Genomic DNA, 22,381 nt, shown 5'->3' on the forward strand with positions numbered 1-22,381 from the left:
CTGATTATTCTTTTTTCATACTCATAGTGTAATAACGGTGCAAAGCTACACTCTTAAGTATACACAAATAGCACATGGCTCCATATACATCTGCCTCTATCTATAACTTTCACTTACACCTTTATTTAAGAATTAAGGTCTATATCTCATTTAAATAAAATACTGTAGCTGTTATGCATCTCAAAAAGCAGAGTTTTCTGTTTTCATACAACTTTTAACTTCTCTTTGTCATTGTAGATTCTTCTTTCCTGGGGAGTTACAGGCCAAGACCAGCCACAGTAAGTCTAATCATAACATTTCAAACCAGCAAATGACACAATGATATTGTAAGTACACGAACTCCAAGCCAGGCTAACTAAATGATAGATTCACAACTGTTTTAGACATTTTGTTCTTAGAAAAAGTATTCTGAAAAAGTGATTCTAATGTACTATTTTCATTCAAACTAATCGTCTTATCGGCACACTTTTAGTGGAGATTTCCTTAATATTGTGAAAATAAATTTATTCTAAGTTATCAAAGAATAAAATATTTGTAACATTAAGTGTTCATGTCGCTATGAAGCTATACCAGCCCAGCCCTGTGACCTCTTCCAGGTGAAGTCGGGTTCTGTGAGGGTCCAGTCATCTCCAGAGACACAGTCCAGACTTGAAGCCCAGATCAGAAGCCCTGTGAGAGGTGCTGCCTTAGCTCAGTCCACCCTGGCCGTGTCAAACGCCAGAAGTCCTCTAAATCTCAGCCATTCCCTCAGAGAAAGGTAAACTCTCTAGATAATGCAACCCTTTCCCTTACCAGACCTTGAAAATACCTGACTATTTTAAATGTTTAGAAAATGAATAGATATGTTAAATCATTACCACAAAAAATGACCAAAAAGCAGGTCAGCAACAGGATTGTTAATGTAACAACCAAAAAATGTGATATTCTTAATGTTTTCTTGGGAAAACCTAACATTTACTTTATTGACTGTTCTCAAACAGGTTAGCAATACTGTTCTGGCCACAAACCAGCTGATTTTGTTCACACTCCCACCAAAGCAGGATAAAACATAATCCTCTTTTTTTGTGGTGTTTGCCCTGAATTTATCCTGATCCATCTGTGTAAATCATTGGTGTTTGCTCAAAAGATTTTAAAAGCAAAAGAGGCACCTGTATGAGTTTCCAATCACAGTATATAACAAATATATGGGAATCCCATGAGATGTTAGTCATACACTGCCGCTGCCGTGTGCTTGTATGTGCGCAAGCTCATACACGTCCAATCTTTAATTTTGATCACACTCGACAGGCAGGATGATTTCCCCTCCACCTCTTAAATTACAGAAGCTGATGTCTTGTCATGTTTGTTTATTATTAAGAGAGGAGGCAGAGAGAAGGGAAAACAAAAGAGGAAAATTGTATTGATTTGTGTTTCAGTTTGAGTCTGATGCATTTGACCCAATGCACGCATTAATACATTCAGTGAGACCTTGTCATCGATCAAGGCAGCTGCAAGTTGAACACACTGACGCGACTGTTTGGTGCTTTGTTTGTTTCTGCTCTCCTTCCCCTTCCCTTCTGCTCAGTCCATAAGTAAACATTAAAATCAATAGACAATCTTAAACTGCAAAGTAAATTGTAGGAAATGAATGATACTTTTCTCTCAATTGAAAACGCGACAGGAGTTGCAGGGTGGGAGATTAGAGCAGGCCTTTGTATATTCCCACCGACAGGGAGAGGGGCACGTCTTACCACAAATCTTTGATCTATAAAGAAAATGACAGATGCCAGTGGCAACGTTTGCTCCCTAAGCCCCGAAGTCTCAGTCTATTCATGTCTCTGGATGATTTGTCCTTGATGACTTTTTCAGGCACGTAGCGAGTTTATCTGATTACAGATTAATGCTTCATTCCCACACTGCAAGCCAGGCCAAGACACCAGCCAGCCAGTCAGTCAGTCATCACCCCTCCACTCCCAACAAATAGAGGGGGATGAGAGGCAATACTGAAATCTATTACTGTTCTCTACCTTCTGTCTGCCAGTGCATGTTTTCATAACTGACTGTGGCCAACTTGCAGACACATTTATATTGTATTGATGAAGCACATTTATGCCTCCAGTTAAAATGCTCCGTTGCTTTTGTCAATTGTGAAATTTTGTTTTGTTTTTTTGGACAGAAGGTTAAATATAGAGGAAAAATTTAAGTTTACATGGCGGAACACTGTCATTTATTTCAAAGTATTTTAAAAGCGTGTTGTTGAACACCGTACACCTTAAGTGTGTGTTGAGTCAGTATACTGGTAGTTTCAGCTGTGCATCAACTCCCAACTCTCATATCTTGTGTTATAGCACACACTAGTGGACAAAAGGAATATCTGTTAGAACCTCTTTAAAAAAGACCGGCATTGTTTGGAAGTTAAAGGATTTAAATCGATTTTTATAATCAGTTAATTGCTTTTCTGTATTTTATAACTTGTAACTTGATTTCTTTTTTCTTGAAATGATGATCACACTATGTATGTATGTATGTATATATATTAGGGGTGGTACGGTTCACAAAACCCACGGTTCGGTTCGTATCACGGTTTTAGGGTCACGGTTTTCGGTTCAGTACGGTTCTTATTTTTTCTTTAACACTCCAGAATATACTTCAGCATATAGCTAAAATTAGCATATTGAATGCATGTTGCACAAAACGTGCACACAGTGGCAGTTCTATATTGTTTTATTTCATCATAGGTAACGTGAAATCCCAAATGTTCCCACACACCAGACTATAAACGACGCTGACGCATCCTCCAGCTCTGGGCAGCCTCTCTCCCACTTGACATTTCTGCAGGTGACGTGACGTGACCTGCAGCGGCACCCCACTCCACGGTCGGCTCGGTGTCTCTCAAAATCTGATGAAAATCTTTTAAACTGACCTTTGTCGATCTTAAATGAAGACAAATTCAGCAACTGCATGGCCTATTTCTCGCTTAAAATGTTTTCAGAAACACGTTTCGGTGAACTATTTTAGTACAATATGAGATCATATTCTGAACGAGCCGCCATGACAGTCTATTTTGAAATTAGGGACCAGCCAGACCCATGTGATGCAATCGTCCAATCAGCTGCCATGGGTTGCGTTTGTCACGCCCATCCCGCTCGTCATTTCCGGTAACTGTTTTAACATAGGTGTCGAAAGTGGACACTACGGCAGTAAGAGGTTAGTGCACATTAACAGCAACGAACCGTGCGGTACACACACGCTCCGAACCGAGACTAGCGAACCGAGCGGTTCGGGTGTTTTTTCATGAACCGTACCACCCCTAATATATATGTATGTATGTATATATATATATTGGCTGGCTGGTGTGTGTTGTGTGTTGTGTATGTGTATGTGTGTGTGTGTGTATGTATGTATGTATATATATATATATATATATATATATATATATATATATATATATATATATATATACATACATACATACATACACACGCACTGTAAATATATTATAGTTATGCTGGACAGCTCCGCGGAGCCCCGGTTGTCCAGTAGCTAACCCAGAAACAGTGACTTTGTCCTGGGTATGGAGCGCAGCAGGGCTGCTGCTGTCTCGTCAGACTGTGTGGACCTCCTGAAATCCGACACGTCTTACCAAATTTGCAATTAGCCATACATTTTCATAAAACTGCCCAAATTTGAGCTTTATGTAGTTGATTTCTCTCATAACAATGTCTCAGAAGTGAATTTAGTAACAAAACATTGCAGTGTCTGAAATATGAGACCTGCTGTCGAGTCTCCAATGTGTTTCTATGTGGTTCGCTCAAACCAATCAGCGCGCAGCTCATCTAAATATTCATGTTCCTACCATATTTGGAAGAAAAGCTCTTGTTACAAATAGGGCCATATTCACAGGGTAGTTATGGGCCCATAAAATAGCATTCGGGCAGTTTTCAGCCCAACCAATGTTACGTACCCTATTAGGAGACCTTAAGGAACAGTGTGAAATACCCTATATAATCATTCTATTACCCCTTTAAAGACTTTAACAAGAGCCATCTCAGTGCTGTGATGTGGTCGAAAACCCGACTGGAAGGCATCAAAACTGTTGTTTAGTGACAAGAAAAGGTTGAGTTGTTGAAACACCGCTTTTTCAATGATTTTACTTAAAAATGGAAGGTTTGATATCGGCCTATAGTTGCTCATTAGTAAGAAATTAGAAAGATACCTGAGAGAAGAGACGTGTTTCTGATCTGTAGAAGATCAGAAGCCAAACAATTCGAAACATTTTTGAAAACGCCCGTTGGTATAATATCAAGGCAACAGGAGAACGTTTTCAGATGTTGTATAATGTTCTCTAGGTTTTTATGGTTGATAGTATGAAATTGTGTCATATTGGAATTTGTTTTGCCTGGACACTGTGACAACACATCCTGTACTTGATATGGAGGCACTGACTGTGTGTCTAATTTTCTGAATTTTGTCTTTGAAGGAGGAGGCAAATTCATTGCAGTCCTTGGTAGATAAAAGTTCAGATGCTACTGGAGAGTTTGTTAACCTATCGACAGTAGCAAACAAAGCACGTGAATTATTATCGTTTCTGGCGATAATGTCAGAGAAGAAGGACTGCCTTGCATTCCTCAGTTCCAAATTATAAATGCGAAGTCTCTCTTTATAGGTGTTATAATGGACCTGGAGATTAGTTTTTCACCACCTGCGTTCAGCTTTTCGACACTCTGTTTTTTCTGTTCTCACCAGTATGACATTTCTCCATGGAGATCTTTTCTTACCAGAGACTGCTTTGAGGAGGAGAAAAGCTGAATGAATGTTTCACTAGTGTTTTCAGTGTTATACTGTTTTCTGATTACCTTTGTTTGGACACTTTTGTGCACAGAGATAGTACTGTTAAAGAAAACCCAGGAATGATCAGAGAGAGCAACATCAGTCACCACAACCTTGGAAATGTTTAGAGCCTTGGAGATAATCAAGTCCAGAGTGTGCCCCTTATTGTGTGTTGGCTCCGTCACATGCGGAGTCAGTCCATAGTTCTCAAAAACACAGCACAGTTCTTTGGTCCCTCTGTCCTGGGGGTTGTGTTAAAATCACCAGCAGTTAATGGCTAATGTTAAAATAATTATCTGTCTCATTTTTTGGGACAGGCTGTGGCTGATGAGGAATGGATGCAAAATTTGCTAAGTTTGCAGCGGATTCACCATTCTTTTTCTATTACCTATCACAACATAAATTGAGAAAGAATTTAATACACAGGGCCCAGGCTTGTCCTGGAAAGAGTCATGAGTGCATCTAGGCGTGCAGCCTGGACCCGGCACATATCCGTTAAAGCTTGCTGCCTTTTGTATACAAGCATCCTTATCAGTCTGGGGAGAAGGAGTTAGCTGTCGTCCTTGAAGGGGCAGAGGTGCCTGGTGTTTTACTTTCTGTGATTGAGTCAAAACGGGGGCAGTTTGATTCCGGAGGTGAATGATGGGAGAAGGAAGGGGGGTAAATTTGGTTCCAGCATATAGAGAGCCGAAGTCCCGCCCCTTCCGGTGGACCTCATGGTACCTAAACTCGGAAAAAATATGAACGGTAGTGAACGGCGAGAAGCAAATTATTTTTTGATCCCGTTTGAATTGAGCCATGGATTACAAATATGATGTTCGTCAATTTAAAAGATCATTTTTCAACCAAAGAAAGTCTCAGTTAGCCGTAGGTTTGTCGTAGTACCACTTAGTTTTGTGTGAAACCGCTCAGTGGACTACATATCCCGTTTCACACAATCTACCTCACCTAGCTTGATGATCGGCTTGCTCGCTAGCTAGCTAGCTTAGCTCTGTTAAACAACACATGTAACGTATCTTAACTGCTGTGTTTTATCCAGTGAAGTGTTATCAGCAGATAAGCAAAAGAACAAGCGAGATCCTCTGCTCATTAGAGTCACGTTACATCCCCGGTACGATACACAGAGACATCGTAGCTTCAGCGAGACGTCATCCATGAAGTTTGTAGTCTTTCTAATTACGTCTTATACTTCAACAGTTTAACAATAAACTTTCTTCGGTTGAAAAATAATGTTTTAAATTGACGAACATCATATTTGTAATCCATGGCTCAATTCAAACGGGATCAAAAAATAATTATCTCTCCAGTGACCCTTGTTCATATTTTTTCGAAAGATAGGTCCCATGGACCGGAAGTAGAAGGGCGGGACTTCGGCTCTCTATACCAGCTGCTTCATCTGGTCAGTGAACTCCAACATGGGGCAGGGGGAATGAGGAGAAAGAGTGGAGAGAGCGATGGCATGGGCGGGGTATACGGATCCTCAAAGGCGTTGGGGTTGGTGAGGGGGTTTGAGGGGTGTTGGTGTGGTCTCCCATGGTCAAAGCTTTGCTCAGGTGGGGACTGGTGGATGACTGCCGCGCTTTGTCTTCCTCTTGTTTAGATTTGTCTTGTCTCGTGTCCTTGGCCGAGGGAGCAGATGTGTGGCGCAGAAAGTAAAGTAGGTTAGAGGTGAACAGCTTTACTCCTGGCTTGTTAAGGAAAAGTCCATCTGCTTTAAAAAGATGTCTGCGGTCCCAGAAAAAGTTGTCAAATTGTCAATTGTCAGAGAATGGATGGTACATGCAGTTGAAAGCCATGTGTTCAGTACCAACCGTCTGCTGAATCTCTCAACTCTTCTTCTGACTGGCGGTAGAGGGCCTGATAAACACCTCCACGTTTAGGGAGCTGCCTGTGTTCAGCAGATCCATAAAGTCCAGTTTCAGCAATTCAGACTGTTGCTTTACAACATCATGTGACCAGTCATTAGCTTTCCCTGTAGCTTATTACTTTTTGAATTGCTCTCAGTCCTTACCCTGCTGTGTGACAATGAGACGCAATCTTATGAGACGCAATACCCATAGTTCTCTGGCTCAGTGGCATCCAAAGCACATTTTTGTCTCCAATGCCAATTCAGTCGACCCATGTGCAAGACAGATAAACTGTTGAAAAACTGCCTTTATATCTGTTTGTATTGTTAAGACATGAAAATCACTCACCTTTCGGCGAAATTCGCCGTTTTGAAACCAAAATAGGTGACCTACGTGAATCGTGTAGATTCGATGAGAAAATGTTTTAGGTGGGGGGCGTGGGTAAGTACCCGATTTCTGGCGTATGACTATTTGACGATTTGTTTTGATCCGCTGGATTTAACCAATCATCGAACTTCCACCTACCAATGAAATGAGTTCTAGCCAATCAGATGCAAAGTAGGGCGGGTCTTTGCCGAAATGTGAGAGTGCGGTGCCGGTGTGGTCTCCGTGGTAACGCGGCTAAAAAAAATGGAGGCAAAGTTTTTCAAATTTGGAGCATGTAGATACAGGCAGCTTTAGTTGAGAAAGTAGTGTTAAGAAAATCTAAAAGACGTGTTTGTTTGATTTCTGAGGAGGAAGGAGAGGCCTGGGTCGAATTGAAAGATTAAGCAAAGGTTTAATGAACAACACGATGAAAACGACATGACAAAAACAAATGTTACACTGCAGCTGACAGCGGACTGAAATCATGCTTCTCCTTGTGGAGTCACATAAGAACAGTCCTGAGACATTCTCAGGATCACACATATATTCCCTACACCTGGGTGGTTCCTCAAATGAAATCTTCCCCTATTGGTCAGATGTCTCTCAAAAGAAAAGGTGTACGTTCCCAATCAATGTGTCTTGAGGCCACACCCGGTCACAGGATCTTACCGAGGCGATGTCAATTGTTTCCAAACTACAGGAATACACATTCAAATCACGTCTGGCCTAGCAGGGAATGGCTCCCCAAAAGCAGAAACAATAGATCTCCATGTGTGGAGACAAGGAGCTTTCTCCTTGTTCCGAGGCAAGTGGGCTAATTGTCTATGCTAACCTTGGGGTTTCCATCAGTGCCCCATTTTGTTTCGCTCTCTTCCTCTGAATTTGCTTCAATTTCAATTCAATTTTATTTATAGTATCAAATCATAACAAAAGTTATCTCGAGACACTTTACAGATAGAGTAGGTCTAGACCACACTCTGTAATTTCCAAAACCCCAACAATTACAGTAATTCCATCAAGAGCAAGCATTAGCAGTGGCTATCGCGACAGTGGCAAGGAAAAACTCCCTTTTAGGAAGAAACCTCGGCAGACCCAGACTCTTGGTAGGCGGTGTCTGCGCGGGCGGGTTGGGGTGTGATGAACAGTGGCGTAATAGTCACATTAAAGGTCACAGTGACGTCGAAGGTTATCGTGGAAGTTCATGTCATAGCAGGGCACATCGTGTCATACTGAGTAGTGCTGTCCCCTATACCGGATCCAGACTACTCTGTGCATAGGAACATCACAGCAGGGCGTTGCGGGATGTAGCGTGGCGCTGCAGAGCATGGGTGGATGCGGCGGATGCAGCAGGATGCAGCAGGATGCAGCAGGATGCGGCCGGGATTTGCAGAGAATCACAGAGCATAGCTCTGCGAAGAAGAAACATAAGGACTCCGGGGAGTAAACTCCCCAGAGCTAGATTAGTAACAAGCAATTCTGGGACAGGATGCATACAGAAGTAACAAGTAGAGAAGAGAGAGCAGCTCAGTGTGTCTTAGGAAGGAAACAGCATCCCCTGCAGTCTAGAATTGTAATAGCATAACTAACTACGAGGAGAAGCAGGTGAGCCGGGTTAGGTGGACGCTGCAACTCCTCACTCCCTAACTATAAGCTTTGTCAAAGAGGAGGGTTTTCAGTTTACTCTTAAATGAGGCGACGGTGTCTGCCCCTCGAACCCAGACTGGAAGCTGGTTCCACAGAAGCGGAGCCTGATAGCTTAAGGCCCTGGCCCCCAGTCTACTTCCAGAGACTCTAGGAACCACGAGTAGCCCCGCATTCCGGGAGCGCAGTGCCCTAGTGGGACAATAAGGTACTAAGAGCTCTTCTAGGTATGATGGTGCTTGACCATTTAGAGCTTTGTAAGTCAGGAGGAGGATTTTAAATTCGATCCTAGATTTCACAGGAAGCCAATGCAGAGAAGCTAATACAGGAGAAATATGATCTCTTCTCTTAGTTCTCGTCAGAACATGTGCTGCAGCATTCTGGATCAGCTGGAGAGTCTTAAGGGACTTATTTGGGCAACCTGATAAGGAATTGCAGTAATCTAGTCTAGAAGTAACGAATGCATGGACTAGTTTTTCAGCATCATTCTGAGACAGGATATTCCTAATTTTGGCAATGGTCAGGATCCAGTTGCTGAGGTGTGACGAGGGTGTGACGAGGGTGGCAAGACAGTGCAGGTTTGGGGGAGGTTCCCTCGTGCTGGGTAGGCCTATAGTAGAATTATTGCAGGATGCCCTGTCATGTGCCCCAGTTGATAAATGGAGGAGGGAGGGAGGAGATGTGATGCTCTTCGGTGTCATTTAATTGTTTTTGCGGTCTACATTGAGGAGGTGTGTCTTAACTTGTGCCTCTTGTTTGCAGGTTACTAATTAGAGTAGCTCAGCTGGGTCTGGTGTGCTGAGGCCACTTATACCCCGTTTACACGTACATGGTTATTTTGACAAACGGAGACATTTCCCTTCGTTTGTGACCTTCGTTTACATGCAAAAAACGGAGAATTCGCCTCCGAAAACGATTCCTTCTAAAAACTCCAGAGTGGAGATTTGGGAAAACTTCGTTTGCACGTTTGCATGTAAAATGAGACAAACGGATGTTTGGGCAGCCGAGGAAGTGAGGAAGAGAAGAGAGAAGGAAGTGATTCGTTGCTGCTGTTGCTATTTCCGGGATTCTGATTGGCCAACCTGGGCTTGAGCTTCTTGTTACACTGCCACCTACAGGTTTGGCATGCTCTTGCCGGCATTGACGGCATATGTACACGGGTACGTGTAAACGAACACTTTTCTGAAAACTGACAGCTGTGCACAATGTTATTTTTTGAAAACGGAGAGGTTGAAATGTCCGTTTATGAAAATAGCCGGCCACGTGTAAACGTAGCATTAAGCTGCAGTACCCTCTGTCTCTTCTCTCTGCTCTGGCTGTACTCACAGGCACACCAAGGTTTGGTTATGTTTGGTTAGGTTGTCCTAGGTTTGCTTTTTGCTGAGTTTACACTCTACAACACACACATGCACCTATTTCACTCATGCACACTCTACACCACTGACGCTACTGATTTCCACATCCCATTCTGTATATAGTTAATTTGATCTAATTTGGTTCAATTTGGTTTAATAGAGTATTGTTTAAACATTTAACATGGTGTTGTCTCCCTCTTTGTTATGACCACCTGAGCTAGGTCATGACAGCGCCCAATTATGTATTTTGCGGTATGTACAAAAACCGCCCGTGACAGCGCACCTAAAAGCAGGTGTAATCGAATCTCCGACTCAGCGTTCACATTCCATTCCAGCAGTGGTTAAACTCCTCGCTACGTTACAAATATTAGCATCAGGATCATTTCAAACAGTCATAGCATCAGCAGTGGGGATATCGCAGTCTGCACTCATAGCACCGTATCATAGCACCAGTATTTAATGCTTTGCTACAGCGCACTTGTCAATACATACATTTCCCCACCACTAATGCCGAAATAACACGCATCAAGCTGTTACCTCATAAACAAGCAGAAATTATTAAGGTGACAAAGTTTTTACTACATCCACAAAGAATAAACAAAGTAATGCATCAGAACAATCATAAAGTGCAATACTCTTGAGTTACTAAGAAACTTTCTAATTACAAATGTATATTTTAATGATTGAGGGTAAGGTACTTAATAAGGTATTTTCTTTTACTGGGGACATTAGTCCTATTAAATGTGCAAAGTTGACCAAACATGAGATAAAACTGCACTTCAAATGTTTGCTAATAATAAAAAGGTGAAAGGGGAGACATTTACATTTCATTAATGTGATGTTTCCCCCCAAACTTTACTCACTCTAAACACTAAATACATTTTAGATAATAGGCTACAATGTATTACTATGAGAATTGTAATACACTATGAGCCCTGAAAAAAATGTCAGTGAGTGACCAGCAATTATTAAGTATTATGATACTTGACCTTACGTCACTATAAAATTCTTTTTAATGCGTTATTGTTATAAAACATTATGGATATTTACGAGTGCTTATAACTATAATTATACAGTGCTTCAAGTGCATTATGCGTTATAAGTATGTTTTTATAATGCATTATAGACATGGGCGTCGTAGAAATTGTTACCGATATGGTATATATTTTATAAAATCTGGGTCCACCAAGTATTTCAAATTTTTCTGTGATAAATCTGTTGTTCTAAAGCAATGTTGACAGCAAAAAAAAAAGTATATGACACGGTTATAAGGACTAATATTTCTAATCTGATTGAATCAGATTATAAATACGCGTGTGCGTGGTTCGCATGACAAGGTTTTCTGTTCTATGGTCGACAGGTGCTAAATAATAAAAGCACCAAGAACAAGTGAGAGAGAGAAAATACAAGACAGAAAGTACATGATTGGAATAGGAGAGGCAAGAATAGAAGAGTGGTGGAGGAAGAGAAGAAAAACATGTGAGAAGGAAACACAAAAAGGAAGAGGGCAAGACTTATGAAGAGAAAAGTGCAGCTTGTTCAACTCTGAAACTAAACATCACTTCCTCCTGAATGTCCTTCCTTTGTTTAGGTTATCTCTCCTTCGCTTTTCATACCTTCTCCCTGCTACTGTTGGAGATCAGTGCCAAGCAATAGAGCTCTTCTGATTATGGAAGAGAGCAGGGAGGGAAAAGCAGTGCCGTAGGGCATGACTGATGGTTTGTTGGTATTGTGTGTCTTGTGTATGAATAAAAACCAAGGCCTGTAAAATATTTCTGTTCAAATCCTATGTCTTCATATTTTAGCCCTTGAAATTACTTCAGTTTTACAGCCTGAAAATCACATTATCTGGGAAGCAATATTTGGACATTTATTCATAGGCAGCCCAAACTTTGTAGGGTGGAAGACAAACATGTCAATATGACTGAACCATTAAAAGTTTGTACGGCATGACCTAGATTTGGAAAAAAGTGTGAAAAGACTGAAATTAAGGGTAGCATAAACTTTAAGCAAAATCTAAGAGGGTGCACCAACTGTTTTCCTGGATTTTGACAGAATGACCCAGTAGTATGTCATTTGGCTAAGATCCTCCCACTCAGTGCTCCTCTCCATAGCTGTCTTGCTGTATGTTACGTTAGGAGCCATGAAGAGAAGGTAATAATTCGGGGTTAGTGAAGTGAACCTGTCGAGTGATTTTGTTTGGGGTAATTATTTTTACATTGACTCAGGCATGTTAGATAGCAAGCAAAGTCGGCATTTTGAAAAATAAAACTTTTTTGCTTAAATATCTGATCCTTCTGCTATTACGAAACACAATTTTGCCTGTTTATAGCATTATGTCTTTCAATGTGACAAAAACACTAAATAATAATTTTGACTATGTATTGGTATATATTTTACGGTGGTGTAAGTTGCTGGAAAAAGCTTTAAAATGGACCTTGAAAGTGCTTGAAAAGTGCTTGAATTTGACCTTGGAAAAGGTGTACGAACGCTGACTATGACTGATATTTTTGACATACTATCCTATGACGTTTTTGATATTTTTTCGACATACCATACTATGACTTTTTATGAAATCTTATGACATACAATACTATGACTTTTTTAATATGCTATGACTTTTTTTGACATTTATGACATACTATAATATGATTATTTTTTTATATATTTTTTGACATACTATGTTTTTTTTCATTTGTTACATACAATACTATGACTTTTATGAAATACTATACTATGCCTTTTTTGACATTTTATGGCAAACTATACTATGACTTTTTTGACAAATTTGACATACTATAGTATGACGTTTTTTGAAATTGTTTTGACATACTATACTATGATTTTTTTTTTTATGAAATACTATACTATGGGCTTTTTGATATTTTTTTGACATACTATACTATGCCTTTTTTGACATTTTTACGACATACTATGACTTTTTTGACATTTTTATATCCTACTTTACTATGACTTTTTTGACAAATTTATGACATACGATAGGTTTTATTTTATATTTTTCGACTTACTATTATATTATATTTTTTTACATACCTTATTTTGGCATTTTCATGACTTTTTATGAAATCCTATGACACAATACTATGACTTTTTTGATATGCTATGACTTTTTTGACAAATTTATGACATACTATATGATTTTTTTTATGTTTTTCGAGATACTATACTATGACTTCTTTTTTATTTGACATACAATACTATGACTTTTTTGTGAAATACTATACTATGACTTTTTTTTAACTTTTTTTTTTTTACATACTATACTATGGCTTTTTTGACATTTTCATGACATACAATACTTCGACTTTTTACATTTTTTATGGCATACTGTACTATGACTTTTTTGATATTTTTGACATAGTATACTATGACTTTTTTGACATTTTTTCGACATACTATACTTTGACTTTTTATGAAATTTTATGACATAATATACTATGACCTTTTGTGACCTACTATACTACGATTTGTGTTTTTTAGACATTTTTATGGAATACTATACAATGAATTTTTTGACATTTTATATCATACTATACTATGACTTTTGATATTTTTTCGACATACTATAATATTACTTTTTTGACATTTTCATGACATAATATACTATCACTTTTTGATATATTTGTCATACTATACTATGACTTTTTATGAAATCTTATGACATACAATACTATGACTTTTTTGATATGCTATAACTTTTTTGACAAATTTATGACATACTATAATATGATTTTTTATATTTTTCGACATACAATACTATGACTTTTTTGATATGCTATAACTTTTTTGACAAATTTATGACATACTATAATATGATTTTTAATATTTTTCAACATACAATACTATGACTTTTTGGAAATACTATACTATGACTTTTTTGACATTTTTATGGCATTCTGTACTATGACTTTTTTGATATTTTTGACATAGTATTCTGTGACATATGACATTTTTTCGCCATACTATGACTTTTTTGATATGCTATGACTTTTTTGACAAATTTATGACATTCTATATGATTTGTTTTTGTTTTTCGAGATACTATACTATGACTTTTTTTTATTTGACATACAATACTATGACTTTTTTGTGAAATACTATACTATGACCTTTTTTTACTTTTTTTTACATACTATACTATCACTTTTTTGACAAATTTATGAAATACTATAATATGATTTTTTAAATATTTTTTGACATGCTATACTATGACTTTTTTTTTAATTTGTTGACATGAATTTTTTATGAAATTTATGGCATACTGTACTATGACTTTGATATTTTTTTTACATATTATACTATGAATTTTGACATTTTTTCGACATGCTATACTCACTTTTTATGAAAGTTTTTGACATACTATACTATGACTTTTGTGAAATACTATACTATGACTTTTTTGACATTTTTACGACATACTATACTATGACTTTTTTGACAAATTTATGACATACTATAGTATGATTTTTTTAAATATATTTTTCGACTGACGTTTTTTGAAATTGTTTTGACATACTATCCTATGACTTTTTTCATATGCTATAACTTTTTTGACAAATTTATGACATACTATAATATGATTTTTTTTTTATATTTTTCGACCTACAATACTATGACTTTCATGAAATATTACACTATGACTTTTTTGACATTTTTATGTCATTCTGTACTATGACTTTTTTGATGTTTTTGACATAGTATACTATGACGTTTGACATTTTTTCGCCATACTATGACTTTTTTTGATATTTTTCGACATACTATGACTTTTTATGAAATCTTATGACATACAATACTATGACTTTCTTTAAATGTTTATGGCATACTATACTATGACTTTTTTGATATGCTATGACTTTTTTGACAAATTTATGACCTACTATACTATGACTTTTTTTTCTCGACATACTATACTATGACTTTTTTGGTATTTTTGACATATTATACTATGACTTTTGACATTTTTTCGACATACTATCCTATGACTTTTTAGATATTTTTTCAACATACTATGACTTTTTTTGATATTTTTGACATACTATACTATGACTTTTTTGATATGCTATAACTTTTTTGACAAATTTATGACCTACTATAATATGATTTTTTAAAATATTTTTCGACATACAATACTATGACTTTTATGGAATATTATACCATGACTTTTTTGACATTTTTATGGCATTCTGTACTATGACTTGTTTGATATTTTTGACATAGTATACTATGACATATGACATTTTTTCGCCATACTCTGACTTTTTTGATATTTTTTGACATATGACTTTTTATGAAATCTTATGATACAATACTATGACTTTTTTAAAATGTTTATGGCATACTATAATGACTTTTTTGATATGCTATGACTTTTTGGACAAATTTATGACCTACTATACTATGACTTTTTTTTCTCGACATACTATACTATGACTTTTTGGGTATTTTTGACATACAATACTTTGACTTTTTACATTTTTTATGGCATACTGTACTAAGACTTTGATATTTTTGACATATCATACTTAGGCCTGTCACGATAGTCAATAAATCAATTAATCGCACGATAAAAAAAATTAGCTCGATAATTTTTCCGGCTGTGATACTTTCCATTTGCATGCTTGTTTGTTTTTCTCGTCTCTCTCTACCAAAGAGACTGGAGGACCACTCTCGGTTCCTTGCGTAACGAGGAGTGAACCCTCTTGTCAGTCGCATGGTCTTTGTTGGGGCGGGACTCCTGGCGGAGAGAGAGACAGAGACAGAAAACGCTAGTTGAGAGTTGGGGCAGGGTTTCCCGCAGCACTTTGCAGTTAAGGCGCCGTCAAAAACTTTCATTCTAAACCACACAGCTAACAACCTGCAGGTGGAGGTGGTGGAGACAGGCTCGGACATACAAGCGGTTTCAGGAAAGTGGCTGCATGTGTCCGACAATGCACAGAACATTGAGGATATTTAAAATGTCTTCCAGTTTCAGTGTTAAATATTCTTTAGAAATAAAAGTGTATTGATCTTTGAAAAAGTGTACCTGCATTATTATGCCATTATCATTAGATGCAAATTGGTCTCTCAACGACAATATTATCGTTTATCGCAATAATTTCTGGGACAATTTATTGTCCAGCAAAATTTGTTATCGTGACAGGCCTAATTATACTATGACTTTTGACATTTTTTCGACATAAAATGACTTTTTTGATATGCTATGACTTTTTTGACAAATTTATGACATACTATAATATGATTTTTTTTTTTTTTATATATATATATTTTTCGACTTACTATAACGTTTTTTTTCATTTGTTGACAGACAATACTATGACTTTTATGAAATACTATGACTTTTTTGACATTTTCATGACATACTATACTATGCCTTTTTTGACATTTTTATGGCAAAATATACTATGACTTTTTTGACAAATTTATGACATACTATAGTATGATTTTTTTTTTTTTTATATATATATATTTTTTGACTTACTATACTATGACGTTTTTTGAAATTGTTTTGACATACTATACTATTTTTTTTTTTATGAAATACTATACTATGGGCTTTTTGATATTTTTTTGACATACTATACAATGCCTTTTTTGACATTTTTATGACATACTATACTATGACTTTTTTTGACAAATTTATGACATACGATATGTATTATTTTATATTTTTCGACTTACTATGCTATGACGTTTTTTTAAATTGTTTCACATACCTATGGCTTTTTTTTTTGGCATTTTCATGACTTTTTATGAAATCCTATGACACAATACTATGAATTTTTTGATATGCTATGACTTTTTTGACCAATTTATGACATACTATATGATTTTTTGTTGTTTTTCGAGATACTATACTATGACTTTTTTGACATTTTTTAACATACTATACTATGGCTTTTTTGACATTTTCATGACATACAATACTTCGACTTTTTACATTTTTTATGGCATACTGTACTATGACTTTTTTTGATATTTTTGACATAGTATACTATGACTTTTTTGATATTTTTTTGACATACTATACTATGACTTTTTATGAAATTTTATGACATACTATGACTTTTTTGTGAAATACTATACTATGAATTTTTTTTCCATACCTATAGCTTTTTTTGGCATTTTCATGACATACTATACTTTGTTGTATTTGTTGACATATGACTTTTTTATGAAATACTATACTATGATTTTTTTTTTTTTTACATACTATACTATGACGGGAAAGGGAAGTTTGGGGTCCCCTGCTGGAGCTGCTCCCCCCGCGACCCGACACCGGATAAGCGGACGAAGATGGATGGATACATACTATACTATGACTTTTTATGAAATTATATGACATACTATACTACGATTTGGTTTTTTTTTTTAGACATTTTTATGGAATACTATACTATGAATTTTTTGACATTTTATATCATACTATACTATGACTTTTGATATTTTTTCGACATACTATAATATGACTTTTTTGACATTTTTTCGACATACTATACTATGACTTTTTTGACATTTTCATGACATAATATACTATGACTTTTTGATATTTTTGACATACTATACTATGAATTTTTATGAAATCTTATGACATACAATACTATGACTTTTTGATATGCTATAACTTTTTTGACAAATTTATGACATACTATAATATGATTTTTAATATTTTTCAACATACAATACTATGACTTTTTTGATATGCTATAACTTTTTTGACAAATTTATGACATACTATAATATGATTTTTTATATTTTTCGACATACAATACTATGACTTTTTTTTAAATGTTTAGCATACTATACTATGACTTTCTTGATATGCTATGACTTTTTTGACAAATTTATGACATACTATACTATGACTTTTTTTTCTCAACATACTATACTATGACTTATTTGATATTTTTGACATACAATACTTGGACTTTTTTATGGCATACTGTACTATGACTTTGATATTTTTTACATATACTATGAATTTTGACATTTCTTCGACATACTATACTGACTTTTTATGAAATTTTTTGACATACTATACTATGAGTTTTATGAAATACTATACTATGACTTTTTTGACAAATTTATGACATAATATAGTATGTTTTTTTAAATATATTTTTTGACTTACTATACTATGACTTTTTTGAAATTGTTTTGACATACTATACTATGATTTTTTTTTAATTAAATACTATACTATGGGCTTTTTTATATTTTTTTGACATACTATACTATGACTTTTTTGACATTTTTATATCATACTATACTATGACTTTTTTGACAAATTTATGACATACTATAATGTGTTTTTTTTTATATTTTTCGACCTATTATACTATGAAGTTTTATGTTACAGACTTTTTTTTTTTTACATACTATAATACTATGACTTTTTTTGATATTTTTGACGTACTATACTATGACGTTTTATGAAATTTTATGATATACTATGTGATTTTTTTAAATATATTTTTCGACATACTATGGCGGGTTTTTTTTATTTGTTGACATACTATACTATGACTTTTTTGATATTTTTTGACATAGTATACTATGACTTTTGACATTTTCATGACATGCAATACTATGACTTTTTTGATAGTGTTTCGACGTGCTATGACTTTTTGACATTTGTATCAATGGCATACTATACTATCACTTTTTTGACTGATGATGATTTTTTATTAAATATTTTACGATGATGAATGATATTTTTTTAAATATTTTACGACATGCTATACTATGACGTTTTTTTTAATTTGTTGACATACAATACTATGACTTTTTTATGAAATACTATACTATGCTTTTTAGATATTTTTCGACATACTATGGCGTTTAAATATTTTTTACATACTATACTTTTTTATGAAATACTACACTATGACTTTTTTGACATTTTTATGACATACACTATTTTGACTTTTTACAGTTTTTCTTGATTGTTTACACACATTTTCTGAAAGCATGCCTCATACTCAGAACTCTACACACAAATCAAAAAACACACAATGGGCAAAACCCCTCAATTCTGCAAAATGAAACTTTACATTCAAAACAATGTTATTTCTTCTCAAAATGGTATTTTCTTTTCAAATGACACACAAACCATCATATGAATAGACATTTATAAGAACCAGTTGAACACTCGTGCTCAATGTAAAACACTATGATGAATGGAAAACACTTCTTCTCCATTCATCATAATGACTAAGGCCTTTTTTTTGTTCAGTGTTACACTTACTACAGACAGTACATACATACACAAGATTGTTACAAAATATTTGAAAACATTGTTTTTATACTCAGAACACCAACACAAAGTTACACATACAGTGGTCTACATACAAAACAACAGAATAATTTACTGTATACAGTTACAGTAAAAAAAAAAATCTATGCTGCATCCTCTCTTCTGTTTCGGTCTGTCCACAGCACCTCATCCACATCACAAACAATGTTTTCCCTAGCCAAGCAGCAGGGGAAATATTGCTTAGCATGGAGAATCCAGCCATGAAAAGCATCAACTGCTATATCTCCACATGCGTCTTCCATAGCTTGGAGAAGGGGTATACGTGTTTGTGGATTTCGATCATACACTTTCCATCTCCAGGCAGAAAAAAATTCCTCAATAGGATTGAGGAATGGAGAATATGGAGGGAGATAAACAACTAAAAAGCGTGGGAGGGCAGTAAACCAGTTACGAACCAGAGCAGCCCGGTGGAAACTTACGTTGTCCTAAATGACAACGTACCTGAGCTGTACATGTAGATGGCCATCTATCTGATCTGGTGGAATGAGTGTGTTGTGTAGGGTGTCGAGGAATGTGATCAGATGGGCAGTGTTGTAGGGGCCAACGGTAGCATGGTGATGGATGAGGCCGTGGTGGGTAATCGCTGCACACATTGTGATGTTCCCTCCGCACTGGCCAGGGACTTCAACAATGGCACGCTGGCCAATGATATTCCTTCCCCTCTTTCATCTTTTTGTGAGGTTGTATCCAACCTCATCAATGAAGATGAACTGGTGCTCCACTGCAGCCACCTCTAGCTCAAGGACTCTCTGAAACACATGACAATATCAGAAATAGACATGGAGTGGTCACTATTGTGAAGCACAATCATTATGATTGAAATATGTATAATTTATACAGTGTTGAGAGTATGCATCAATTGTGGGATTGTATACGACTCACTTGCACAATTCTTTGACTCTTTCTGAATTGCGTTCAAATGGCACCCTGTAGACCTGCATCATCCTCAGATTATTTCTGTGCAAGACACGGTGCAGCATTGATAAGCTTATCCTATCAATATTTTGAAATATCTCATTGTTTTCTATTATTTTTTTGTATTTGCCGTAATGTTATGGCGTTATTTTCTAAGACCATGTTCATGATTTCAGTTTCCTGTTCAGGAGACAGAAGACGTTCCTGACCACCTTGTGTTGGTAATCTTTCAGTTCTGCCAAACAAATAGTAAAATACTGTAAATACTGTGTAGGAATACAAAGTAGGAATACATTTCCCAAATACTTGAAACATACTTTATTTTCACAGTCCTACAGAACAGTCCACATGCAATACTGTACTCATTGAGTACTCTGTTAATATGCAGTACTGCAATTTTCTAGTGAGAGGAGATTTCTTACCTATTCTCATTTCGGAAAGTCCGGATGATGGATGCTACAGTGTACCTGCTCAAATTTGGCTGTACTCTTTGCCCAGCCTCCCTCATTGTTAGACCATGGTTGACCACATGGTCAACCAAAGTTGCTCGGATCTCATCAGAGATTACGGTCCTTGGCCTTCCTTGTCCTCTCACTCCTCTGGCTCTGGCTCTGCCTTGTGCTTGTAGTTTAGCAGAATTGGTTCAGGGGGTTGGTGCATGAGTTACATGTTGTGGTCATTGTTTCTCAAGTACCAGTATTTGTGTGTAAACAATTGAGAAAAACTGTAAAATGTTTATGGCATACTATACTGACTTTTTTGATGTTTTTTGACATACTATGACTTTTTAGATATTTTTATGACATACTATACGATGACTTTTTTTGGTATTTTTGACATACTACGCCGACTTTTTTGAGATTTTTATGACATACTATACAATGACGCTTTTTATGAAATTTTATGACATACTATACATTTTTTCTATACTATTACTTTTTTTGACATTTTTTCGACATACTACACTATTACTTTTTTGACATTTTTATGGCATACTATACTATGATGAAACTGACGCTTCGCTGCAACACAACAGTCACGTTGTGACTGAACTCAATATAGGCCAACTTTGATCTTGACATATAGGCTAAGCTTTTTGTAGCAAATAACAATAAACCCACTATTAATTACATTATCTTAATGCAGTGTAATTACTTCAGCATGTAAAAAAATGCACCTAAAATACAAACGTGAGCAAGGGCGTTGAGCAATCACTATTATATCGAATCAACAGCTACGTGCAATTTAGCTAGCAGGTGAAGAATACAAACAACGAAAATCGCCAATTAACTTAAATTTGCAAGACCAGGCTTAAATGAACTAACAACATAAGTTATACGACTTACCGTTCTTAAGAACGAACACACACCATCTCAACTGGCTTATCATCCGGACAGCGTCTCTTTTTCTCATTCTCCCTTTTTCTGCTGAGTGACTCGCGTGCCCTATTTCTGATACCGTGGGGGGCAGAAATGTTGCCGTGGGGGCCGCCACAGTCATATCAACATAGTGGAAACACTGCTATACATTTTTGATACACTAAACTATGACTTTTTAAACAAATTCATGGCCTATTATACTTTTTTTGGATATTTTTTCAACATACTATATATTGACATTTTTATGAAATACTGTACAATGTTTTTTACATTTATTTCAACATACTACACTGACATTTTTATGACATACTACTTTGACACACTGACACACTATAAAGTTTTTATGAAATACTGTACTGTGACTTTTTTGTGATTGGTTTGTGACATACTATAGGGGTTGTCAAAGACTCAGAAAGTGCTACTTTCTACATGTTTTCATTGCTAACCTGATAGACAGGTTTTAGGGGTATGACGCAGTAGCCAAGTAGTATAATTTATGGGCTTTTATTGGTGTTTTTTTTGTTCTTCAGGCTCCAGACCAGTCCATCCTACTGCGAGCAGATCCACAGCCGAGTCCAGAGAATTCTGCAGACACACAAAACCACCTGGGGACCACCAAATGACCTTTGACCTTTAACTTCCTGATCTGTCCACAAGGTGACCAATAACAGGTTACAATACAGACTACTCACAGTTAAAATAATCACTTTACATTTAAAGTTTAAAGGAATG

The 22,381-nt window shown here is 36.1% G+C and overlaps 1 protein-coding gene across 5 annotated transcripts in view; it reads left to right on the forward strand.

The window, feature by feature from the left end:
* spata6 (spermatogenesis associated 6) overlaps positions 1–22,340 on the forward strand; it is a 32,708-nt gene extending 10,368 nt beyond the window's left edge. For 3 of the 5 annotated variants that reach the window (XM_039811738.1, XM_039811736.1, XM_039811739.1), the window contains 3 exons: positions 238–278; positions 579–757; positions 22,180–22,340. In XM_039811738.1, the coding sequence (XP_039667672.1) occupies positions 238–278; positions 579–757; positions 22,180–22,279 (320 nt within the window). In that variant the 3' untranslated portion in view covers positions 22,280–22,340. Of the gene's footprint in view, positions 1–237; positions 279–564; positions 758–22,179 lie in introns of those variants that run through there. The other 2 variants (XM_039811737.1, XM_039811740.1) reach the window with 2 other exon arrangements.
* Positions 22,341–22,381: the final 41 nt, after the last annotated feature.

Source organism: Perca fluviatilis, chromosome 9 (genome assembly GCF_010015445.1).
Source record: "Perca fluviatilis chromosome 9, GENO_Pfluv_1.0, whole genome shotgun sequence".
NCBI classification, from domain to species: Eukaryota; Metazoa; Chordata; class Actinopteri; order Perciformes; family Percidae; genus Perca; species Perca fluviatilis.